The sequence below is a fragment of the Ornithorhynchus anatinus genome, chromosome 19, assembly GCF_004115215.2.
Source record: "Ornithorhynchus anatinus isolate Pmale09 chromosome 19, mOrnAna1.pri.v4, whole genome shotgun sequence".
Taxonomy (NCBI): Eukaryota; Metazoa; Chordata; class Mammalia; order Monotremata; family Ornithorhynchidae; genus Ornithorhynchus; species Ornithorhynchus anatinus.
Window position 1 is genome coordinate 12352272 of NC_041746.1, and position 23540 is coordinate 12375811.

General features: G+C 39.7%; 1 protein-coding gene across 1 annotated transcript in view; it reads left to right on the forward strand.

Annotated features, from left to right (window-relative positions):
* LPGAT1 (lysophosphatidylglycerol acyltransferase 1) overlaps positions 1 to 23540 on the forward strand; it is a 54709-nt gene that overhangs the window by 25004 nt on the left and 6165 nt on the right. The window contains exons 3-7 of the mRNA XM_001510086.4: positions 2355 to 2473; positions 7390 to 7485; positions 8591 to 8864; positions 15917 to 16043; positions 22039 to 22145. Of these exons, the coding sequence (XP_001510136.1) occupies positions 2355 to 2473; positions 7390 to 7485; positions 8591 to 8864; positions 15917 to 16043; positions 22039 to 22145 (723 nt within the window). The remainder of the gene's footprint in view (positions 1 to 2354; positions 2474 to 7389; positions 7486 to 8590; positions 8865 to 15916; positions 16044 to 22038; positions 22146 to 23540) is intronic.

Sequence of the window (23540 nt, forward strand, 5' to 3'; positions counted from 1 at the left end):
TTAAAAAAATATACTTTTAGAGACTGATATGACTATTTTAAATTAGTATTTCATGCACATCAGGCATGTTTTATCTTCTCTGAAAGGCTTTGTATGTTGTTTTATGTTCACAACACTTTTAAAAAGTTAAAAATTACTAATAAATGCTTTATAAAATTATTAGCAGTGTATTAAATTATTAGAGGAAACCAAATGGGTGACTAGAACTGCTTTCTTGCAAATGCAATATTAAGAGTATAATTTCATTTTGAATGTTGGGTGAACTTGGAATAATGTTTTGAGGGGGTGGAGCATTGTGGGAGAGGAATATTGTAGAAGTGGAGTTTTCTGGAGGGACAGAGAAAGGAGGAGAAAAGGGAAGAAGGGAAAGAAAAGCAAGGAAGGGAATAGGAAGAGGGAAAGAGTAAAGAGGAGAAAGAAAGAAGGGAAAAGGGCACTTACTCTCCTACTGCTGATGGGGTTTTTCTTGCTAGGGCCAAGCAAGGGATTCTTCTCACACCTGCTCCCAGAGATCCCTAAGAAGAGACATTCCCCCCCCCCCTTTGCTCTATGTTTGCCCAAGTTTGCAGCTGGAGGGATCATTAGCAGTCTAGACAGATCATCAACTGGGATGATAATGTTTTTGAGGATCAGTGAGGTGGCAGGATTGAGGACTGGAGGGCAGAAAGGGGTCAAATTCATTCAGAAATGCAGTCATTCCTGGAGGAGGGGGATGCTTGTGCACAGTTGCCTCATGGTCCCAGCAGCATTCCCGTCCTTGGAGCAACTGCTCCATGCCACAGTATCTCTCCCCCCTCCCCACCATGGAGTTATTTTTCAGGCTGCTCCCAATTTGGCCTTGCCCATTCTCTTTAAGCTGTACAAGTACAGCCAAGTTTGGCTTTGTGCCCATTTGCACTGGATCGGGGGCCTCAGGTCTCACAGAATTTGGAGGCTGTCCTAAGCCCACAGGAGTCAAAGAGTGATTCTTTCCCTTAAGTAGTTTACATCTAAGGAAAGAAGTCAATACACAAGAAAGAAGAATTAAATGGCAAAAATAAAAAGGTTCAACCCAAACTTCCTGAGCAGCTCAGAAAAGATCTATCATGGCCCTACAGAAGTTCCTCTCAGGTCTGTGGCTCTGAGTTCAGACTGACTTCAGTCAGTGAATGTGGTTTGTGTTTCTGCCCTTTGCCTGCAGTTTCAGGATCCAGGGGCTTTGGTACTGATTGGGCTTTGGGTCACTGGGTCCCCTCGGTCAAAACTGGAAAGTTCTTCACTTGCTAAATATTGTGAGGGCAGACAGCCTGCTTGTACTTTGCCCTGGCGAGAGTCGATAGAGCTTACTGGACCTGCCCTCTTGTGTTCTGGTCCAGCAGAGGGGGGTTGGGCTAGAGAAAGGGTGAAAGGGAACCATGAAGAAAAGGTCCCTCACTATGCTGCACAGTCCTGAATTCAAACAGAGGGAGGAAAGGTTCTCTCAGGGCAGTGTCACCTTCTACTCCCTCAGGGGCATCAGGGTTTCCCACCACGGAAAGAAGCGAAGGAAGGCCTAGTGAACAGTAATTCCTGTGAAGCCCTGTAAAATGCCAACCCCATGTTATAACAGATTCTCCAGGTAGTTACAAATATCCTTTTTGTTAGTTGGCTCACAAAGGACTGTTAAAAAATGAGGGTTCTGCAAAATTATTGGCCAATCTGCTGTGGTTTGCCCCATGCAGACATTATTGTTTTGGAGGTCAGGGAATCTTGTCTGTCAACTTTATTGTACTAACTCATGCAGTTGGTACAGTGCTCTGTACATAGTGCTCCATAAATACCATTGATGATCGAATCCTTCATTTCAGCGACATTACAAAAGGCTGTATTTTAAGTGCGGTAGGATTAGCATTCTAAACAATTAGGTTTTCATAGTTATTTATTATTAGCTTACTTTATATTTACAGACACCACTTTCAGGCTTTTAAACAACTTCACATTTTAAGATTTGAAAAACAAATGGTAGAAGAGGAACTTCCTTGTGTTTTTGCAGCAAGCTATTTATGCACATTTTTATTGAGTGAAAGGTGAGTGCCATCCCAGGCCCTGTAAACTTCATTTGTCCAACTGGTACAATTTTCATTCCAGATGTAAACCCTCTGTTGGACAGAAATTGTGTTGGAACTGATTATCTTGCTTCTGCCCCAGCACTTAGCACTTCACAAATTTAGTAGTAAAATTTAGGTCAGTAGATTAAAGTTTTGGGAAATCAAACCCAGTAAATAAGTTTTTGTAATTAGATATTGGCTACTATATAATATACACATATGTATATTTAGTTTTATCTAGGGTGAAAATCCTTCCATTAATAACAGTTGACTTTTTTTTGTTTCCAGTAATGGAGTGGGGTGAAGATGTTAAGGCAATTTCTGATGATGAAGCTGTGATGCTGGTGAACCATCAGGCAACGGGAGACGTGTGCACACTAATGATGTGCCTACAAGACAAAGGCATGGTAAGTAATTTTAAGGGAAACAAGTACAAAAGAAATGTAATATTTTTTCTATATTGTAAAGGTGACTCCTTTCTTTTCCTTGTATTTACTTGAGGAAAAAAATTGAATGGGGATTACTGAATTAAAGAAATAGGAATTTGGGGTAGATATAGTGAATTAAAACAAAGTAAAGTGAAAGAAAAACCTGTGATGGTTAAACCAAGATAGTTGTTGGCATGGGTATTTAGTAGCTAAGTGTGACCTGGAGAAGTGTTTGGAAAGCTCTTCTGAAAAGTGTGTGTGTGTGTCCGTCCGTCCATCTGTCCCCCTTACACCCAAAGATCTATGACTGGCTCCCTGACCGTCTGGGTAGTGATTAGCTTGGAGGGTTGGAAAGGTTGAGTGGGGAGAGCAAATACAAAATTCTTTCAAATTAGCCTCTTTGTCACCTGTTCCTCTTCTCCCCTTCTCCTTCGATAACCCCTTACTGTAGAGAACCAAGTCTTATGGCTGTGGTGGCAAATAATTACAATAAATAATTGACTGTGTAGGTTAGTTGATGTTAATCATATTTATTGAGTGCTATGTGCACAGCACTGTACTAAGAGCTTGGGCGAGTACAAAACAACAGAATTGGGAGGCATGTTCCCTGCCCATAACGAGTTTACATCCTGGGGGGATGACAGATATTAATATGAATAAATAAGTAATTTGTAATTTAAAGATATGTATGAAAGGGCTGTGAAGTTGGAGGTGGAGAGAATATCAAGTGCCCAAAGGTCACAGAACGAAGTGCACAGACGGACACAGAAGGGAGAGTGAGCCGGGGAAAAGAGGACTTAATCGTGGAAGGACTTTTGGAGGAGACGAGGCCATAGTAGTTCGAAGGTGGAGAGATTGGTGGTCTGGCATTTATGGAGGGGGAGGGAATTCAAAACTAGGAGGATCATGTGGGAAAGGGGTCAGCGGCGAGATAGGTGAGATCCAGGCACTGTGGTAGCCTATAAAGGGGATGATTGGTAATGCAGTGAAATATATGAAATATACAAGTGCTTGGAAAAGGCAGAGATGCAAACAATCTGCGAGGGTTTAAAGCTGCTTGCACCCTTAGATCATTTAAAAAAGTTCCATTATTAGAGTTAATGGATTATGGATAAATTCAAGGACCCAAAATGTGTCCACCAGAAATGTAACAAATGCCACCTGAGGAGTTGCTTTGGGCACATGGAAAATTCAGTAGGGCATAGGGGCATTAGAAGAATGGCTGGGAGGCGTAAGTTCTTGTGGGTATGTCTCAGGAAGGGTGGGTTGTGTTGTGTGAGTGCCTCTGTGAGACGACATATGGAGAAGCATCACTGTGGGGGTCTCCCTCTGTGATAAGAATGATGGATATGTGCTGAAAGAGGAACGTCCTCATGAGGTAATGAGGTACCTGTGGGGATGTTGGCGGTCCCACTTTTGGGAAAGTGGTCCAGGTGAGACTCGACTGTTCTGCCTGTTAATAATGAATAGGAGAAACTTGGAAAGCAATCGCTTTCGTCTGCAAAGGATCATATTGGGCAATGAAGATGGTATATTGTCACAGTCCCCTCTCAGGGTCACACCTGGAGAGTTTCCAGTACTCTACCAGTCTCAACTATGGGTGGGAGAGTCAAGCAGAGGCTTTTCCATTCCATTTCTAGCTTGGGCAGTGGCTAGCAGGTGGAAGGCAGCCTGCTACTAGTCAAAACTATCATGTTCTGGGCAGCAGCATAGGAGAGAGTCGAGGGCAACTACTCAAGTTTACTGCATGGAAGGAGGCAATGGTAAACCACTTCTGTATTTGTACCAAGAAAATTCTTGGATACACTACCAGAAAGATTGCAGACGGAGGTGGGGCATTCTGGGAGAGATGTGTTCATGGCATCACTGTGAGTTGGAGACACTTTGACAGCGCAAGTCAAGACGAATTGTCACAATGCCAGTTCAAGTCAGTTCTATTTTGGGATGATTTTACTGAGCCAGAAAGGACAGGAAGTTGGTACAATTAGAACTATTTATCTAATGTTGCTAAATCCACACCTGGGAATATTGCTTTCACTTTAGGCAGCTTGGTACCCGAAGTCCATAAGTAAGTTGGTTGAGGTTTAAATATATTAAAAGTGACTTGATGGAAAATAATTGAGTTATAATACCTTTTGAATAGAGCTTTATTTTTCCAGTGTTTTCACACCAGTCATCTTATTTTCTCCTCACAGTGTCATGGTGAGACAGGGAGAGGCAAGTAATACTCTTTTTGACATATGAGGAATCTGAGGCCCACAGTGTAAGAGACTTACCCAAGGTCACAGAGCAGGTGAAGGGCAGAGCTGGGATTAGAATCTCGATCTCCTATCTGCCAGGCTCATATTCTTTCCGGTAGGCCACACTAGCGCCACAAAGAACCAAAAAGAAAACTCCAAGATGTCAACATTGCTGGAGTAATTATTTGACTTAATATAAAGGGGATGATTGGTAAGGTAACAAAATAAATGGGAAACTTTGGTTTGTTGGGAAATGTTTTCCATGTTTTTCATAACAGTGTTTTGGAGCAGTCCCCAAGAAATTGGTAACCGCATGTGGTTTTTTGATGTTTAGACTCTGAGCTGCCACTTATAACTAGTGACTCAGTGTTTCTAAATGTAAATCCTGGTTTAGTTTTACAACATCTGTGTTTCAACTTTGTAATGCTAGCTTTCTTAATGACAATAATAATGCCATTTATGAAGCCCTTTGTGCTAAGCTGTGGCAGAGGTAAATGGTAAAACAATCTCGTTGTGGGCAGGGAACATGCCTACCAACTCTTGTTATATTGTACTCTCCCCAGTGCTTAGTACAGTGCTCTGCACATAGTAAGCGCCCAGTAAATACAATTGATATGATCAGGTGCAGTGCCTGTCCCATATGGAACTTTCAATTTATCTCATCCCCATTTCAAGATGAGGAAACTGAGGTCCAAAATCACATAGTGTACTAGCTCTGGAGATATGGATGGTGGAGAAGGGGGAGCATGGGAGCTGCTAGGACATTGAGAAATTATTCTAAAAGCAGGCATCGGAAGGAGGGGAGAAAACTGATTAATCAGTTATAGTAAGGTTCCTTGCTCTTGAGAAGTTTACAATTTAATGGGGGAAACAGACAAAGATATTTATAAAGAGTGGGAACAAGAGAAAAAAGGATATATAACAGGAAGTAGTAAAAATATACAAGGATGAAATACATGGATTTATAATTAAGTAAACAAATATGACATATTTATATGTTTATATGTATATTGCATATGTATATAAATGAAAGTGATAATGTCTTTTACTATATACTCTCTCAAGTAGGTGTTCAATAAATTTGAATGAGTGGAATAAGTACTAAGGGTGGGTATGTGGTTGGTTGATGCAATTGGGGTGCTGTAAATTAACCAGGGAAGGTTTCTTGAAAGAAAGTTTAAAAAGGGCCACTGGAAAAAGGCAGGAGAGAACAGAGAGTGGGGAGGAAAGGAATTCCTGATTACTAGGCAGAGTAACCAGGGAGGATCAGCACGTCCAATTTGCTTCTAATGAAGTTAGTCAACCACCTATAATGAAGCCACTTTGACTCAAAATAAATACATTATTTATGGTAGTTATATTGCTCGTCTTTGATTGATTACATAACTCTGGGCTAGTTTGGTAAACAGGCTGCCTGACCTTGGTTCCTATTGGAAAATTGGTTCCAATTCTCAACTCTTTGTCTTTTCAGCAACCAGTTGTGTCAAAAGTCTGAGGACTGCTTGTAATAAATATTTATTTGGGCCATATTTTTGATTTCAAGAAAAAGATAAGGTCCCTGGTGTAGTATTTATAGATATTTTCTTTAAGCTCATCTCTTGAAAATGAATTTGGGATAGCAGAGTTTCCTCTTATGGCGGTGGGTTCAGGCATATTTACATTGCAGTGGTGACCTATGGAGATTATTTTAGCTCTGTGGTTCAAATGACTCTTATCAGCAGAGAAGGCAAGTGTTAAAAACAAATCCATGTTTGAGGTTTGATCAATAAAAATAGATGTTCTCTTCATTCAGAATGGATAGCATAGAAGGTCTTAATTACTTCCATGGTCATATTTACCCACTAGAATCAATTTTTGGTTGAATGAAGATTTCATTACCATTTCCTGGGTTAGTTAATGTGGAATGCTTAAAGACATTATTTACATTTACATTTGGTTGTAGGGATCAGGTATACTAATTTTTATTGTACTTTCCCAAGCACTTAATACCAATGTTCTCCACACAGTAGGTGCTCCATAAATGCTATTGATTGATTGAAGATTGAGATAGGAAGTGTCATAATTATTTTATATCTTGTTGCCTATTTGGAATTCAGATGCATTGTAGTTTTATTTAAAAACCCGCCTTTTTTTTCACTTTGTGGTGTATGGCAAGGTAGGAAAAGTGTATGGAAATCTGGTATAGTGGATAGAGCATGGGCCTGGAAGTTAGAAGGTCATGGGTTCTAATGTCTGCTCCACCACTTGTCTGCTGTGTGACCTTGGGCAAGTCACTTCTCTTTTCTCATACAGATCTGTCAGAAAAACAAGGTTAAGTTCAAGCTAATGCCTACCTATCTAGTTTTAGTGTATTGATTCCTTTTTAGTTTATCCGTTCCCTATTGTGTGGTGAAGAAACCAGGGTCTAGCTTATTTCCAAAACTCTGTTGCCTACATGTTTTAATCAGTTGTATTGATGCTCTTATTCCTATTATATGTTTTACAATCTACATCTGCCTAACTCCTCCAGTACACTGTAAATTCTCTGATTGTAGACATCCTGTCTTCTGTTGTACATTCCCAAGGGCCTATTACTGTACAATGACACTTAAATATTGGTGGTGATCCCCATTTTCCATTAACTATAATTTGTTTCCTGTTTTTTAAATGTTTCAGGTTGTTGCTCAAATGATGTGGGTGATGGATCATATCTTTAAGTACACAAATTTTGGTGTTGTTTCTCTAATTCATGGAGACTTCTTCATACGACAGGTAAGCAATAGGCATCTAGAAAATGGTGACTCCTTTCTCAGTCTGAGAATCGAGCAAAATAACAAATATGTTGTTTTCTGATACTTCAGAGGTGAAAACATTAATGGGTTGTGAGAGGATTCATTTATAGTCTATACATTATTAGAAATGCAGTGTCAAATAGACTTTAAACTCCTTGTGAGCAAGGATCATGTCTGCCAACTCTATTGTATTATACTTTTCCAAGTACTTAGAACAGTGCACTATGCACAGTAAGTGCTCAATAAATACCATTGATTGATCAATTAAAGGCTTAAAAACAGAGGATTAATGTTAAAATAATTGTATTAGCATCTTAAATATGTAAATGTCATCAATATTAATAAGTGAATAGCAGTTAAATTTTTTAAATTGACTGCGTTTCCAACTAGAGTTAAACAATACATAGTAAGCAATTTATTTTTCAAATATATTCTCTGTGTACTTAATATTTTGTCACATATGTACACACTACATCACTTTGGAAGTGTTTATGCCATTTGAAGAATAGTATAGAGGAGTTTCTCTCCATAGTGGATTAGAACGGTAATCGCCAATCACGTGGATGAAGCTCATTTCTCTTGCTGTTGATCTCTTGCTTATGTGTACTTCCCCGCTGCCCCCCCCCACCCCTTAGTCATGGGCATTCTGTTGCAATTTGGGGGAAAATCTTTAATCTGATGAGTACTGAAACCATAAAAATGAATTTGAAAGTTTATGTAAATGTAATTACTTCAATGGTCATGTTTACACACTAGAATCAATTTTTGGTTAAAAGCTGTATATTTCAAGAAGTCTGGTCAAGTATTTGTTTATAATTGAGATGGTCTGAAATACATATTTGATTTTATTTTGGGAATCCTTCAATTTAATAAACTGGATATGCTTTGCAGGTTTTCCTGGGGGAAGCATATAGTCATTCATTCATTGGCATATTTACTGAGCACTTACTGTGTGCAGAACACTGTACTAAGCGCTTGGAAAGTATAATTTGATATATAAAAGTGATATTGCTTGAAGGGGTTTGAGAGACCAACATGCATTGTTATCTGCTTGCATATATGTTTTTTTTTACAACTCACTCCAGGGAAAATCTCACCGTGATCAACAGCTTCTTATTCTCAAGAATCACCTGGAAAAATATTACAGGAGCCGAGATCGAAAGTGGATTGTACTGTTTCCAGAAGGTGGCTTTCTCAGAAAGAGGAGGGAAACAAGTCAGGCATTTGCCAAGAAAAACAATTTGCCATTCCTTACACATGTCACTCTGCCAAGGCTTGGAGCAACACAAATGATTCTGAATGCGCTCACTGCTCAACAGGAAAACGGAACCCCTGCAGCTGGAGATGCTAGGGTGCCAGGTATGGTAGTTTATATATATCTTTTTTTTTTCCTGGGCTTGAATTAAAGAGGTTTTATAGAAGAAATCACTGCTCAGGAGATGGAAATGTTCATTTTAAATCATCAGCATCCAGTTTGTGCAAAGCCCTGTTCTGAGGAGAATTATAAAAGACAACATGGTCCCTGTCCCTGAGGGAGGGTAGAAAACACAAAAAATAGGAACATATGATTTGATAAGTGCTGGATGTAAAATATCCGGCATTTTCCATTACATCTCCAGAACTTGCTCCTTACTCTCCATCCAGACTTCAACCATGCCAGTCCAATCACCTGTCATCTGATTGAACTACTGCACCAACCTCCTTATGTGCCTCCAGCCTCTCCCTTCTCCACACCCTCCCCACTCCAGTCCATACTCCACATTGCTGAGCAGTCCATTTTTCTCAAAGTGTTTTGCACACATCTCTCCACTCCTCAAAATCCTCCAGTGGTTGCCCGTTCCTCTCCACATCAAGCAGACCAGACACTCCTGAACACTGGCTTTAGGACACTCACTCATCTCTCTCGCCTCATTTATCTTTGCTCCTCTCCATTACTTTCCTCCCTACCATCTTGCACACTTGGCTCTTTTCAGGCCAACCTATTCACTGTACCTTTTTCTCATCTTCCTCTACACCGACCTCTTGCTTATGCCATCCCTCCCTCTTTTCAGCCAGCAGACTATTACACTCCCTATTGTCAAGGCCCTTCTGAAAATTACATCTTCTCCAGGAGGCCTTCCCTGATTAGTCTGTCATCTCTCCAACTTGTTTCCCTCCTACTGCCACATCACTCAAGCATTCGGGTAAGTCTCCCTCCTTGCCCCTCCACAACACACTTTTGTACATCTCATTATACTCTATCGTGCCCCCTACCTACAATTTATTTTAGTGTATCTTTCCCCCACTAGAATTTAAGCTTCTTGAAAGCAGGAATCAAGTTTATTAGCTCTAGTTGTTCATTCAAGCGCTTAATACAATGCCTTGCACACAGTAAGCATTCAGTAAATAGTTTTGATGGTGGTAATGGTCCTGGTCCTAAAGTTAAGCCTCAGTGTAACTGTTTTGTGAAAATGTAAGTTTTTTTATTCTTGTTCTAATACTTTAGCTACTAAGCACTGTCATATCATCTGGTAACACTCAGCTGGCCTTTCTCATAAGGCACAGATGTAGCAGTTGGAGGTCCTGTATTAACCATCATTTTCCAAGCTTTTGAAAATGGAGCCAAATACAAAGGGATATGACACTCCACCCACATAAAAACACGGGAAGGGAATACAGAAAATATTTTGCTGAAATGGGAAAAAAGAGGAAAAAGGGAAAATTTGAAGTTAAATCAATTAATTGAAGAAGTATTAATATTCTTATTTGGAATAACTGTTTTAGAAATCTGGTGTGAATAAATGGCGAGGAGTAATCAATGATTTTTTCCAAATGAAAGAATTGCTCCAATCTCAGTTATTTACTAAGCAAGGCACCATTATTGATTTATAGGTAGTAATAATAATGATAATAACAATGGTGGTATGGAAGCACTAACTATATGCCAAACACTGTAATAACCATCCTCCCAAAACACGTTGGCCACCACTGGGCAGTGTGTTGCCTACGTAGCAAATTTTACCAACAGTTTGTATCAATGAGAGTCTCTGGTTGCGTGTAGGGTTTCCCAAAATCTCATCCTTGGCCTTCTTCACAATGTTTCATAATCATTTACATGGTGCCTTGTGTATTTGCCTTTGGAGCAGAGTCAATTGCATATAGCTGCCCTTAGGTGACTGCTACAAGGTTTTGTAATGATTTCCCATTCCTCTTGAGTTGGAAAGAAGTTTCTCAAGGACTGGAAGGTGATTCCATCATCAAACTTCAAAATCCCTCGATGAGCTCTAGCTTGATTGCGTTTATGCTGTTTGCTTTTGTCCTTTTTGATGAAGTGGCATAGGAGTGGAGTGACAGTCTATCGCCAGAAGTCAGAGTCCTTAGAAATTATAGCTTCAGCTCTCAGACCTCAAAATAGATCTGGGGTCAGGCTGTTCTTAGTGGAAATTTCCACCATTCGTTCAGATTCCCCAAATCCGAGATAGTGGTAAAGCTAGAGAATTATAATGGATAATGGTAAAGCTAGAGAATTATAATGGCATCATTTAGAGACAGATACTATTTTTAATTTTTTTAATGGTATTTGTTAAGCACCTACCTTGTGTCAAACACTGTTCTAAGCGCTGGGGTAGGTACAAGTTAATTAGGATGGACAAAGTTCCTGTCCTTCATGTGGCTCACATTCTAAGAGGGAAAACAGGTATTGAGTCTCCATTTTACAGTTGAGGAAACTAAGGCATAGTGAAGTTAAGTGATTTGCTCGAGGTTGCAGGGGTGGATAAGAACCCACACCCACTGACTTCCAGGCTCATGCTTTTTCCCCTATGGCAGCTTTCGTCTCTAATTTGAAAATTGTTTTAAGAAACTGAAAATTAGGTAAGCAATTTCAGTTGTTGGCAGAACATAAATGAAATTAATTTAAATGTTAGTGCTTTGTATTTACGCATAAATATAGCTCAGATTTCCAAAATAATTTTTGTGGATGACAGCTGTCACCTTTCCTGTAGTTAGCATATGTAGTTTAAAGTAATGTAATTTGATTTTATTGATGGAGTTATCTGGCGTGTACGCTCATAAACCTACTCAATAGGCAGCAATAATGGAATGAGCATTCGTACTATAGTGAGGCACATATTGTTAGGAGTAAATGAAGAGGGATATAACCTGCTTGATTGTACGTAAGAATCGAATAGTGAAAAGAAGCAGGATTTTATCATAAAACTGGAAGGGGTTGTGTGAGAAGCCATCAAATCCACCCCCTTCTAGGTTGGACTGTGTTCATAAACCAACATTTTCATTCTCATCAATAAACATTTATTAGGTGTCTTCTTTGACCACTCACTATACGACTACTACTATAGAAGATTTAGAGAATGCAATATAATCAGTTCTCCTAGCATGTGGCAAAACCCACATTAAGGAAAACTTGCCATATGCTACTTGATCAACACCACAGAGTATTTCATGTACTTGAGGACTGAAGCTGAATTCCCTCTAAGACTTCTCTCCTCAAAAAAACCCCCAACCTAGGATATCTAGAGTTGTCCTTTGTTTCAAACACTATGCTGTTGATTGAATCCATGGGAGTGTATGTCACCCTGAGAATGTCTAGCAGGCTTGCTTTTAGCCTTTCTTCACGGACACTATTTTTTTAACGTTTTGATCACTCCTCTTTGAGTTTATTGAAGGACAGAGGGCCAGAGACTTAAAAGGGAAAACTGGATTATTGGAAAGGGGATGTGAAGGAGGAAAGGAAGTGCGCTGCACCCAGTGGATGCTCAATGGTTAGAATTTTGGTTCCTTTCTTGCAATTACTTCTTGTGCTATCACTATGAAGTCACAGTTTGCTTTTGAGAGGCTTAACGTATCGTTCTATTCATTTGTAATTAAGATAGACCACTTCCTATTTGCCAGTTTTCCAAGTGTGATGAGTAGCCATCGAAAGAGTTATAAGAGCTGCAAGATCAAGTATGACTTAAAGATGCTTGTAATCATAGACTCTATTAGGTGATTCAGAACCATAATTCCAGGCCCCAGATTCACTTAAGCAGGAATCCAGCCCATTAACATTTCTGGAATAGAATCATATTAGAATGAATTAGTACGAATGAACTAGTCTTGAGATGTGTGTGTGTGTGTGTGTGTGTGTGTGTATACATATATATAGTGTGTGTGTATATATATATTATATTATATATATATAATTCAGACTAGTCTAGTTCTTCATTTCATTTTGCATACTTTCCTAGAAATATGGGTGGCTTTGATCCGTGAGGCAGATGTTTGATAATACAGTCATACCTGGATTATAACCATGTTTTGACCACCCCAGGGATATAACCTCTATAGTATGCTGACATTCAGATTAAATGCTCCAGTTTCCCTGTTTAGTTACTGTGAAGCCCACTCACATGCTCTTTTCATCAACCCTGGACAATAATCAACCTTCCCTGCTATTTCAGTGCTTCTGAAAAATGTAAAAGTGTCTCATTACATTAAGAGAAACTCTTCTACAGTTAGTCTTTGAGCTGCTGACATATCTGGTAGATTTCATATGTGCTAGGCTTTATGTACAAACCAAAACATTTTAGCTCCTGTTTAAACATTTCCAGTTATTAGCTTGCAAGTTGCATGGTTCATTGGAAAGAGCACGGGCTTTGGAGTCAGGGCTCATGAGTTCGAATCCCAGCTCTGCCACTTGTCAGCTGTGTGACGGTGGGCAAGTCACTTAACTTCTCTGTGCCTCAGTTACCTCATCTGTAAAATGGGGATTAAGACTGTGAGCCCCACGTGGGACAACCTGATTCCCCTGTGTCTACCCCAGCGCTTAGAACAGTGCTGGGCACATAGTAAGCGCTTAACAAATACCAACATTATTATTATAATTATGGTTTGGGGAACTATGACTGTGTAACTTAGTTTTTCAAAGTATCCCATTTAACACTTACCTTTGGCTGAAAACTTAGTAGGATTAGGTGTTCACTGATTTGGACTCCTGTACTTTGAATCCTGACATCACTTTATATTACAGATATATCTGTAAAAATTTAATTAGTATCTAACTTTGACACCCTTTATTTGACTTTTAGAAAGAAATCAGCCTAAAATAATTTTTTTTTCTAGAAATTCTTTGCATATTGATGGGCATTTAGTGTTTTCTTCTGGGCACTTGGAAAGATTTCAGGTAACTTGGAGTTTAGTTTGTGTTTTTAATCCATTTTGTTAATGAGTTGTCTGCATTCCATTGAATGAAGACACATTTCTAGGAAGAGTGGGAAAACTCTTTCTCAGTAGCACAAACTGGAAAAGTGGCATTTCCCCTGAGGACTACTGTAGAAAATGAAAACTCACAGTGCTTGGCTGCCAGAAAGTGTGTTGTATGGAGCAGCCAGGACTAAACCTCAGAAGGGAAGAAAATAGCCCCTTGAGGCTGCATTTAAGAGTTTGTGTTTCTGTTTGCTGTTTCCTACAATCTACTTGGCAACTAGGCTCCCTTGGTCTTTCATCTTCATCATCTTCTATTAAAAAGACAAATTGGAAGAGTCTTTTAAATAGAAAATGAAGGTTCAGAATAGCTTGACTGCCAGAGATAGGCTGGGGCAATGTCAGCCAACTCAAAACTGCAGAGGAAGGTCTTCCAAGTGGGATTTGCAATACAATAGGGGATTGCTGATTTTTTTTGACCTTCCTTGGCCAACTTGTGATGTAATATCAGATATAGGAGATAGGTTAGGATGGGAAGTGGGACGGGAGATGGGAATATCTAAGGATCCTCCTGGCCTACTTTACTTGAAGAATTTAGTTCTCTTTCTTCAGGTGACCACAAGAAAAATTACATGCCAAATATTTGTCTCAGCTTAAATATCTTTTTCATGCATTCCATCGTTTGCTTTAGTTTATACCTTCAACTTCATACTCTCTGGGAGTTTTTCAATATTTTAAATTTAGTAAGCTTATTGTGAGGAGGGAATGGTCTATCAACTCTGTTATATTCTACTCTCCCAAGGGCTTAGTAAAGTGCTCTGCACAGAGTAACCACCTCAAATATGATTTATGGTTTTATTGAGAGTATGGTTTGTAATGATATTAATTTAAAAGCTCCTAAAGGGCAAGAATCATATCTTCTACTTCTTTTGTTTGCTTCTAAGTACTCAATTCAGTGCTTTGCACCTCGTTCATAATGATGACAAAAGGGTTAATTTTTAGTTTTCTGATTTAGGTTTGCTTTTCAGTGGGAAGCAATGTGGCCTAGTGAAAAGAGCATGGGCCTGGGAGTCAGAGGACCTGGGTTCTAATCCTGACTCCACCACTTGTCTGCTGTGTGGCCTCGAGCAAGTCACTTAACTTCACTGTGCCTGAATTTCCTCATCTGTAAAATGGGGGTTATTATTATTGTTATTAAGAAAAATAATAATAATGGTGCTTGTTAAGCCCTTACTATGTGCCAAGCACTGTTCTAGGGGTAGATAGAAATTATCAGGTTGGACACAGTTCCTGTGCCACATGGGCTCACATTCTTAAACCCCATTTTATAGATGAGGTAACTGGGATGTTTGATATAAACTGACTTGCCCAAGGTCACACAAGGAGCAAGTGGCGGAGCCAGGATTAGAACCCAGGTCCTTTTGATTCCCAGGCCCATGCTCTATTCACTAAGCCGTGCAATTTTTCACAGATAAAGGGACAGGGACCGTGACCAACTTGATTATCTGCTTTCTACCCCAGCATTTAGGTCAGTGCCTGGCACATAGTAAGCATGTAACAAATGCCATTTTTTAAAAAATAGGATTTTTTTGAGAATCAAATTGTCCTCCAGCATCAATATTTCATTCAAATATGAGGTTTTTTTCCCTGATCTCTCAAAATTCCTACTAAAAATCTTTCCCTCAGATTTCCTGGGATCCTTTTTCTTGTTTCATGTACATATAGCATACTGTGTTAATTTACTGGCCAAGTCTTCTATGTTTACTGGGGCCAAAGGTAGTAGAACAGAGGAAAAAAAAAACCAAACTTGGGTTTGATTAGAGATAAGTATGAACTAAGTATAACTATAGTATTTTGTTTGGTTATCCAGCATTTAAGAGAAAACTGAATTGGCCTCAAATAACTAGACATTTAGGTAAGGTTTAAATGACTTACTAGTAGCTCCTCACAGCACCTAGTACAGAGTGCTACATATACATAAGTAGTCAATAAATTATGGTAACTGAAGAAAATGTCCTCAGCTAAATTGTGGCCATGCCTTCACAGATTGAATGGTCAGACGTGTATTTATTCAGCTTAATAGGGAAACATCAGTTAAATCTGTTGAGCTTTCATAAATGAAGGATACTGGTTAATAGTAAATATTGTCCAAGAAGTCTTGATCTTTGGGCTTAGTTAATGATGTACCTAATGAGGTCATTTAATATTCCTTTTGGTTTTTTGTATTTTAGAGAGCAAAACAAAAGGCCTCCAGTGGGTAATAGATACAACCATAGCTTATCCCAAAGCTGAGCCAATAGACATTCAAACCTGGATTCTTGGCTACAGAAGACCAACAGTCACACATGTACATTACAGGTAAGACTTAAATATTAATCTAATAGAAATGCAATTTAAAGCTCTTTTTCAGGAGAATATAAAACTGTAAAAACATATTCTTTTAAATAATCGATAAAATACGTTGCTTAAAAACTACAAAAACCAGCATGAGGTGGGGTGTTTGATGATCATCAGTACAGATGCTCCAGCTAAAATTAACATCATCTTCATTGTCAAATATAGAATTTATTGAGAAATTCTGTATGCTGAGAAATATACTCAGCTCTTAGGGAATTTACTGAAAAAGTAAAAGGCATGCGTCCGAGCCTTCAAGAAACTTGTAATCGCGAAGACAAAAAAGTTAGGAAAGTGTAAAAATGTCAGAGCCCTGTCCTGGGAGTCAGAAGGACCTGGGTTCTAATCCCAGCTCCACCATGTGTCTACTGTGTGATCTGGCCAAGTCACTTTACTTCTCTGGGCCTGTTACCTCATCTGTAAAATGGGGATTAAAATGTGAGCCCCATGTGGGGCAGGGATTGTCTAACCTGATTACCTTGTATCTACAGTGCTTAGCACATGGTAGGCACTTAGCAAGTACAATTATATAATTATTTTATTATTGAAATATTAAGCACAAGTGAAAAAATATCACCTATGTTAATAAGCCCACTTAAGTGGTTGTAGAGGTGGTGTGAATGTGGAAACAGAGTTAGGAAAGGTGTTTTGGAGGGAGCCTCTTCAGAAGGGCTATTAAGGGAGGAACAACTTAATTTGGCAAAGCGAATGTGGGGAGACATTCCAGTTGGAAATTAAGGGCTTTAGCAAGGGTCAGAAGCAGAAGAGATTCTTGTGAAGATTGGTTAGAATGACAGTGTGTGAAAAGGGAAGAACATGAAATAGGGCAGGGGTCAGCAACCATTTTGTGCAGGAGGCCCAACCGAAGAATGATTGGTGTGCAAGGAGTACATTGTACGATTTTAACATGTGGAAATGCCACTTGCTTAGAGTTTTCTGATGGGAATAAAAAAAAAAGAGGGAGACAGTAACTTGACTGGATCCCTCCAAGGAGTTTATAATTTAGTTCATTCAATAGTATTTATTGAGCGCTTACTATGTGCAGAGCACTGTACTAAGCGCTTGGGATGAACAAGTCGGCAACAGATAGAGACAGTCCCTGCCGTTTGACGGGTTTACAGTCTAATCGGGGGAGGTGACAGACACTAAAATAAATTACAGGGAGGGGAGAAGCAACAGAGTTTAAAGATATGCACATAAGTGCTAGGGGTGGGGTGGGAGCGCAGAGTACCTAAGTGTTTAGATAAGAAGTGGTGGTAAGGAGGGAAATTGGGTGGGGAAATGAGAGATTAACAGAGCACTGGTCTGGGAGTCAGAGGACCTGGGTTCTAATTCCAGCTCTGCCAAATGCACTCTCTGTAACCTTAGGCAAGTCACTTAATTTCTCTGTGCCTCAGTTCTCCTATTCTCTCTCTTGCTTAGACTGTGAGCCCCATGTGGGACAGAGACTATGTCTGAGCAAGAGATTGGCAGCAAAAGTGACAAGATTGAGGTAGTTTGTTGGCTTGAGAAGAGCAAAGCGTTTGAGCTGTGGTATAGTGAAAGAGGAATGAGGATGTGTATGGAGAAAAGAGCAGATTGAGTGCCTTAAAGCCAACCGTCAAGAGATTCTGCTTCGTACAGAAGGAATGGACACCTTTTGAAGTTCTTTGAGGAGTGGGGAGACTTGCAAACCAGTGTCATGGGGGTTGAGAGATAGGAGTTGAGGATTATGCCAAGTTGTTACCAATAATTTCCGTGCATTTGGTTAATCCTCACAATATTTCAACTTTTGTACTTCTTCCCCATATGCCACAATTTATAGGTGGCGAAAAAACATGGCTAGAAGAGTGGACGGGTTAGGTAGTAAGTGGGAAGCTGAGGACCCAGGGGAGAGAGGAGCTAAACTGCATCAAACAAGAGGCCACAAGACTGAGGCTGAGGAAAGGCAGGAAGAAGGGAGGCTCCTTGTTGTTCTGTCTTGTTGCTTCTTTGCCTCTCTGCCACTCTGCTTCCCCAGCCACCCAATTTGCTTTTAAAATTCCAAATTAAACCTTTGTACAAAAATGTTCAGCAAATTGACACTAACTTTCTCCTACCCCAACATTCTGCCACTGAGTCCCCTGCTCCCTGGCCCATCCTGTCCCCTACCAGTCTCCTACTTCGGTACCTCCTTCTTGCTCAGTGTGTAGTCCCAACTCTTTTATATTCCCCATTTGCAACTCCACCTGCTCTTCCCTGCCCTAGGTCCCCTACCTAGCTGCTTCTCCTTTCCCATCTGACCTGGTCCTTTGGCCCCACATTTTTCTATTTTGGGTCCCATGGTCTCATGGAGCACTGGATGAAAAGTCGGGTATAAAAAGAAAAAAGGTAGGAATCTTAAATTCATCGACCACGTGGTAGGACATCAAAAGAGGGCAAGACCGCACTGTTCCTCCAAGAACTCTATTGGCAGTAGAGTCCCACTGTTGGAGACCCAATTCAAGAACACGAATTCTTGGCTAGAACACGATCTGATATCGTAGTGGCATTTCTTCTGTTCCTGTGCTAACTTCAGAGGCCACCTGACTGTGAATGTTCCCAGTCTGGTTCCCTAGTCCTTGGCCTCTTACTTTTTCTCCTACCTATGCAGCTCTCATTGAACCCTTGGATTTGCACTGTTTTCAACTACCCTGGATACGTGCTCCTAGTCCACCTTACTTTGGCCCCAACTAGCCTTTGACCTGGGTCCGCCGTTCCTCTGTCACTTTAATTCTTAATATGTCATTAATTATTAGATAATTCTTAATGGCTATGCCCTTTGAATGTTACTTATTAAAATAGAGAGGATACCCAGATATCAGTACAGATGTTGGTTTTAGATCTGAGGAAGCCATGACAAACCATACTAACATACAGAAATCTAAGATATGAAGAAATGTCAGCATTCCTTTCTTCTTCATGTAACAAGTCGTTCTTGGTAGGCTTGTACATATACAAATACATAAGACCCTGCTGTATTAATCTTACCTGTGAACCCCATGTGGGACAGGGACTGTGTCCCACATGATTTACCTTGTATCTCCCCCAGCTCTTAGAAGGGTGCCTGGCACATAGTAAGTGCTTAACAATTACCTTCTTTAAAAGAACAAAACACTACTTAAACTTGAAAACCAATAAATGATTAACCAGAAAATAAGGTGTAACAGATCACCTAAAGTGACATTTTAAAGAGTAAGAATAATTCATTTGAATTATTTCCTGTGGAATGCTGCATCCTCTATTTGTGCCTGTGCATCTCCTGGGGAATTCCCCTCCCTCTTCCTTTATGATTTGTCACTTGGCATCAGTCGTCACCTTTGCTGTCCACTAGTTTTTCCCCGTAATTGAGTGGAGGGGATATTAAACTGTGTATAATCCAGGATATTGCTTCTGCTCCTGCTGGGGTAGAATTCAATCCTTTCCTATCAAATGGGGAAATTGAAAATTGAAACCAAGTGGCCACTTAAATGGAAAAGGCCTACCCTCCTGCTTATTAAAAGTAAAGGTAGATTTTATGTCTCTCACAGTTCTGTTTGAATTCCAGGTTACATTTTTAGTTCTGGGAGCATAATGGATTCTGAATTTTGGATTATCCTAATTGAAGGGAGGGCAGAATTCAAAAAGTTATCCAATTCACTCGGTTTCAACTCCAGTCTGGGCTCTCCAGCTTTGGGAGGGCAACTTGTCTGTTAACTTTTCTTAAGCCATTGCTCTTCAGGATTTTTTTGTTTGTTTCGGTACTTCATCTCTCTGAAAGTTTTAAATATGTTGTATTGATTTCCTTTCAGGAGTAGCTATGGTCAATACCATTAACGTTCTGGGGGTAAGGATTCCTTAAAGAAGGGAAAAGCCCAGATTTGTGGTCTGAATATAAAAATGCCAAAAGATGATGTAAATAGAAAACTTGCTTTAGCTCTTTAACCTTTGTCAAATAGCTTTGAGTACACTTCAGGGTCAGTGAAGTCAGATAAATAGGCGTCAATTAAGTTTGGTTTCTCATTCCTAGTTTTAGCATTTGCCTTCAGATACGCTTTGTAATGTTTTGCATGAGTGGAGCCAGGGATGTTTTAGTGGGAGGAGGTATACTAATAAGAAAATAAATGCAAAAATGTCTGTTTTACACATTATTAGATGCTGTGCAAAACTCTCCCTGCCCTCAGGGACATGCCAGTTTAGCACAGTCAAAATTACAGAGATGATCTGCTCTACCACTGTGAGCAGGTTGTTACATTTGGGTTCACTTTTCCATATCAGCTTCTGATTATTATCATTTTTTTGTGGGGGGAGAAGGGGTACTGAGCAAGACCCTGAAATATGATCAGTCAGTCACCCCATCAATCAGTCGTATTTATTGAACGCTTACTGTGAGCAGAGCCCTGTACTAAGTGCTTGGGAGAGTACAGTATAACAGGTTTGGGAGCTGAGTTCCCTGCCCACAAAAGAGCTTAGTCTAGAGAGGAGACAGACAATAAAACACATTACAGATATGTATGTAAGTGTTATGGGGCTGAGGGTGGGGTCCTCGAAGAGGATGAGGACTGTGTCATATGTATGTTTTTCATTGTACAGAGTGGGCTTTCAAGAAAAAGTAAATAGCAACTACCAGCAACACTGTATTAGACTTCATAGTCAGTACTGGCTTCTTTATTTTGGTTCCCTAAAAAACATTTGATAGTTCAGTAAAGAGCATTTGATCTCCTTGGTATGACGTTAAGAGTCTCAAACTTTGCAGTCTCTTTGTATGGGATTTAATGCTGTTGAAGGTTTGTAGAAGATGGTGAAGACTTTGTTCCTGTTTTTAAGAACTTTATATATTCACCAGCCTCAGTACTGAATCAGCCTTAGTGTGTAGTTTGTTTATGGTCTGTATTTCATCCTTAGGTTCCTTGCCTTTGTTTATTTTGGCAAATAATGTCCACCACACAAAATTCTAATTTGTTTTGTTTCCAGAGAAAGCTTACCTTCCAAGTGATAACAGAAGTGGGAGTGTTTCATGACTCCATGTAAATGACTAATTTCCCTTTTCGCATATCCTCACTGGGCCTCATCTCCCTTATAATTTACTTTCAGGACTTGCCCCCCCTTTGGAAAACCCAGATTTTTTCTCAATTTTCCAGACATAAGTAAATTACTGTATTTAGTTAGATGGGACAGGAAACAACTTCCAATACACAAAGATTGGTGGCTACATAAAATATTTCCCTCTTGGCATTTCTCTTTCTCGCTCTCCTTAAATTCTTTTGGGGGGGGCTTTGCTTTTAAGGTTAAGACCAAACATAAATCAGGCTGCCTAGCTTTAGACTGAAAAGTGGAGCAAGTTGGGCTGCTTACTCTGTGATGAAATGAAGTTAAGCAATCTAATAGATGAGATCATAGTAGACAGCAGCAGCTGGTGCAGTTTGTTATGGAAGTGTGTAGACTGTGGCTCAAAACCAAGAATAGTTCTAATGGGATTGAATTTCCCCAGTGTGAAATTTCCTTGGAATCAAGGAAAATTAATCTAGAAAGTGTTTTACTTCTAGATGTGATTCCAGATGCTTCAATTGGTATGATGCATCATTTAAAAAAAAAAAAAATCAACTCCAAGGTCAGTGTTCATGCCTGCCAACTCTATTGTACCCTCCCAAGCACTTAATACAATAAGTACTCAGATAATGAATATGTGCTTATACCATATGCTAATTTTGTTGACTGTCAGAAAGTCAGGTGTGAGTTCTGCAATTTTTTCATTTACTTTAAAATATCACCTGCGTGGCATCAGACAATGGGAGTCAGATCCTAAAGTATGAGTTTACCTTAACTTGGGGCCCAACCTAACAACTACCTATTTAGTTGTGACTACTTACTTAGAGGTAGGTTTGCTGGGTTCTTCTTAAAGAGTTTGTGACCTCTTGAGTGAGAATTTTTCTAAAAAATTAATTTTGATGATTGAATATGTTTTTTCCTTTTCCTCTATTAGGGTTTTTCCTGTTAAAGATATCCCTTTGGAGAGTGAAGCCCTTGCTAATTGGCTCTATCAACGGTTCATTGAAAAGGAGAAACTCTTATCACATTTCTATGAAACAGGTAACTTTTTTTTTCTCAGAGTTATGCTCTTCTAAGCAGATTAAAAACTCACAGGTTCTTCCATAACCCCCTAGTGAAACCAGCCTACCTTATGTTAAATGTCTGAGCGTAAAACTGGGAGAAGTCAGTCCAAGTAGACAACAGCTCACCACATCTACCAAAAAGGACAGGGAGATGCAGATAATGCTGGGAATTGTGAAACAGGGTTCTACTACATATCTAGTTGTATATGGTACATTTTCAAAATGTGAGCAATAGTGAAGTCAAAAGTAACTTGGCATGGGTCTGTAAATTATTATAGACCATTTCTGTAATCTGCAGAGGTTAGTTTGCATTTAGGTTCTTGTCCTCTGAAGTGTTAGTAATTGCATCAAATTAAGTCATCCACAGATTAGAACATATTCTTAATTTTGCCAAGTCATTAACAAAATTAGTAAATAATACTGTTCTTATGACTAAGTTGCTACCCTTCAGTCATTTGATTCCCGTCAACTAACAGTGGATTCTAGACAGTCTCTCCCTAGTTTTATTGATGAGCATATCACATTAGGCAGAATCAAGAACCAAACCAAAATCCACCTTTAGCAAAACCTCCCATAACACTGTAATTGTATTCTTAGAAAACACTACATTATACCATTAATTATCAGATTGTTTTTTCTGAATGATCGAGACAGCTGGAATTGGGGGGGTTAGGTTGTCATGACCTCAATTTTTCATAGTTAAAAATACACTAGTATGTATTTAATATAACACATTCTACTAAGGGGGCTTGTGCAAGGCTGACCTTCACTAGAAGTAATACTGGCTCCGTGGCATCTTCACTCCCTCATCCAGCTCCTTATTAAGTGCTTACTGGCTACAGAGCACTGTACTAAGCTCTGGAAAAGAATTCAGGTAAGAATTAGACAGGGTCTGCACCTTGTAGATGTCATCACAGTTCTTAGGTGAAGGGATGGTGGAGCCTCCGGGTAGCAGTTGGTAGTCTCTAGCAAGCTGGACTTCAAGGCCGGACAGTACCTGCTGGCCCCAAAATCTCTGGTGAAGACCACCTCCCCGCCCCAACCCACTACTCCCAATTCGTTTGACTTGCAGGAGTCTAGGTGGTAGGCCACCCTGACTTTTAATATGTGGAAAGGATGAAGAAATGGAGATTCCACCCTAAGTTACACTCTCTTTTGGGAAAGACAAAACTTCCAGATTCCATATCCTTTTTTGCTACCGACTCAGTAACAGCAGCACATATTGAGTGTCCACTGTGTGCACAGCATTGTATTAGGGGCTTGGGAAGCACACAATACAAGTTAAAGACATTGTCCCTGCTCTTGCTAATCTATGACATGATCATTTGCAGCAGTCATGGAAATAAACAGCCCCAGTGGTCATGGGAGGCCA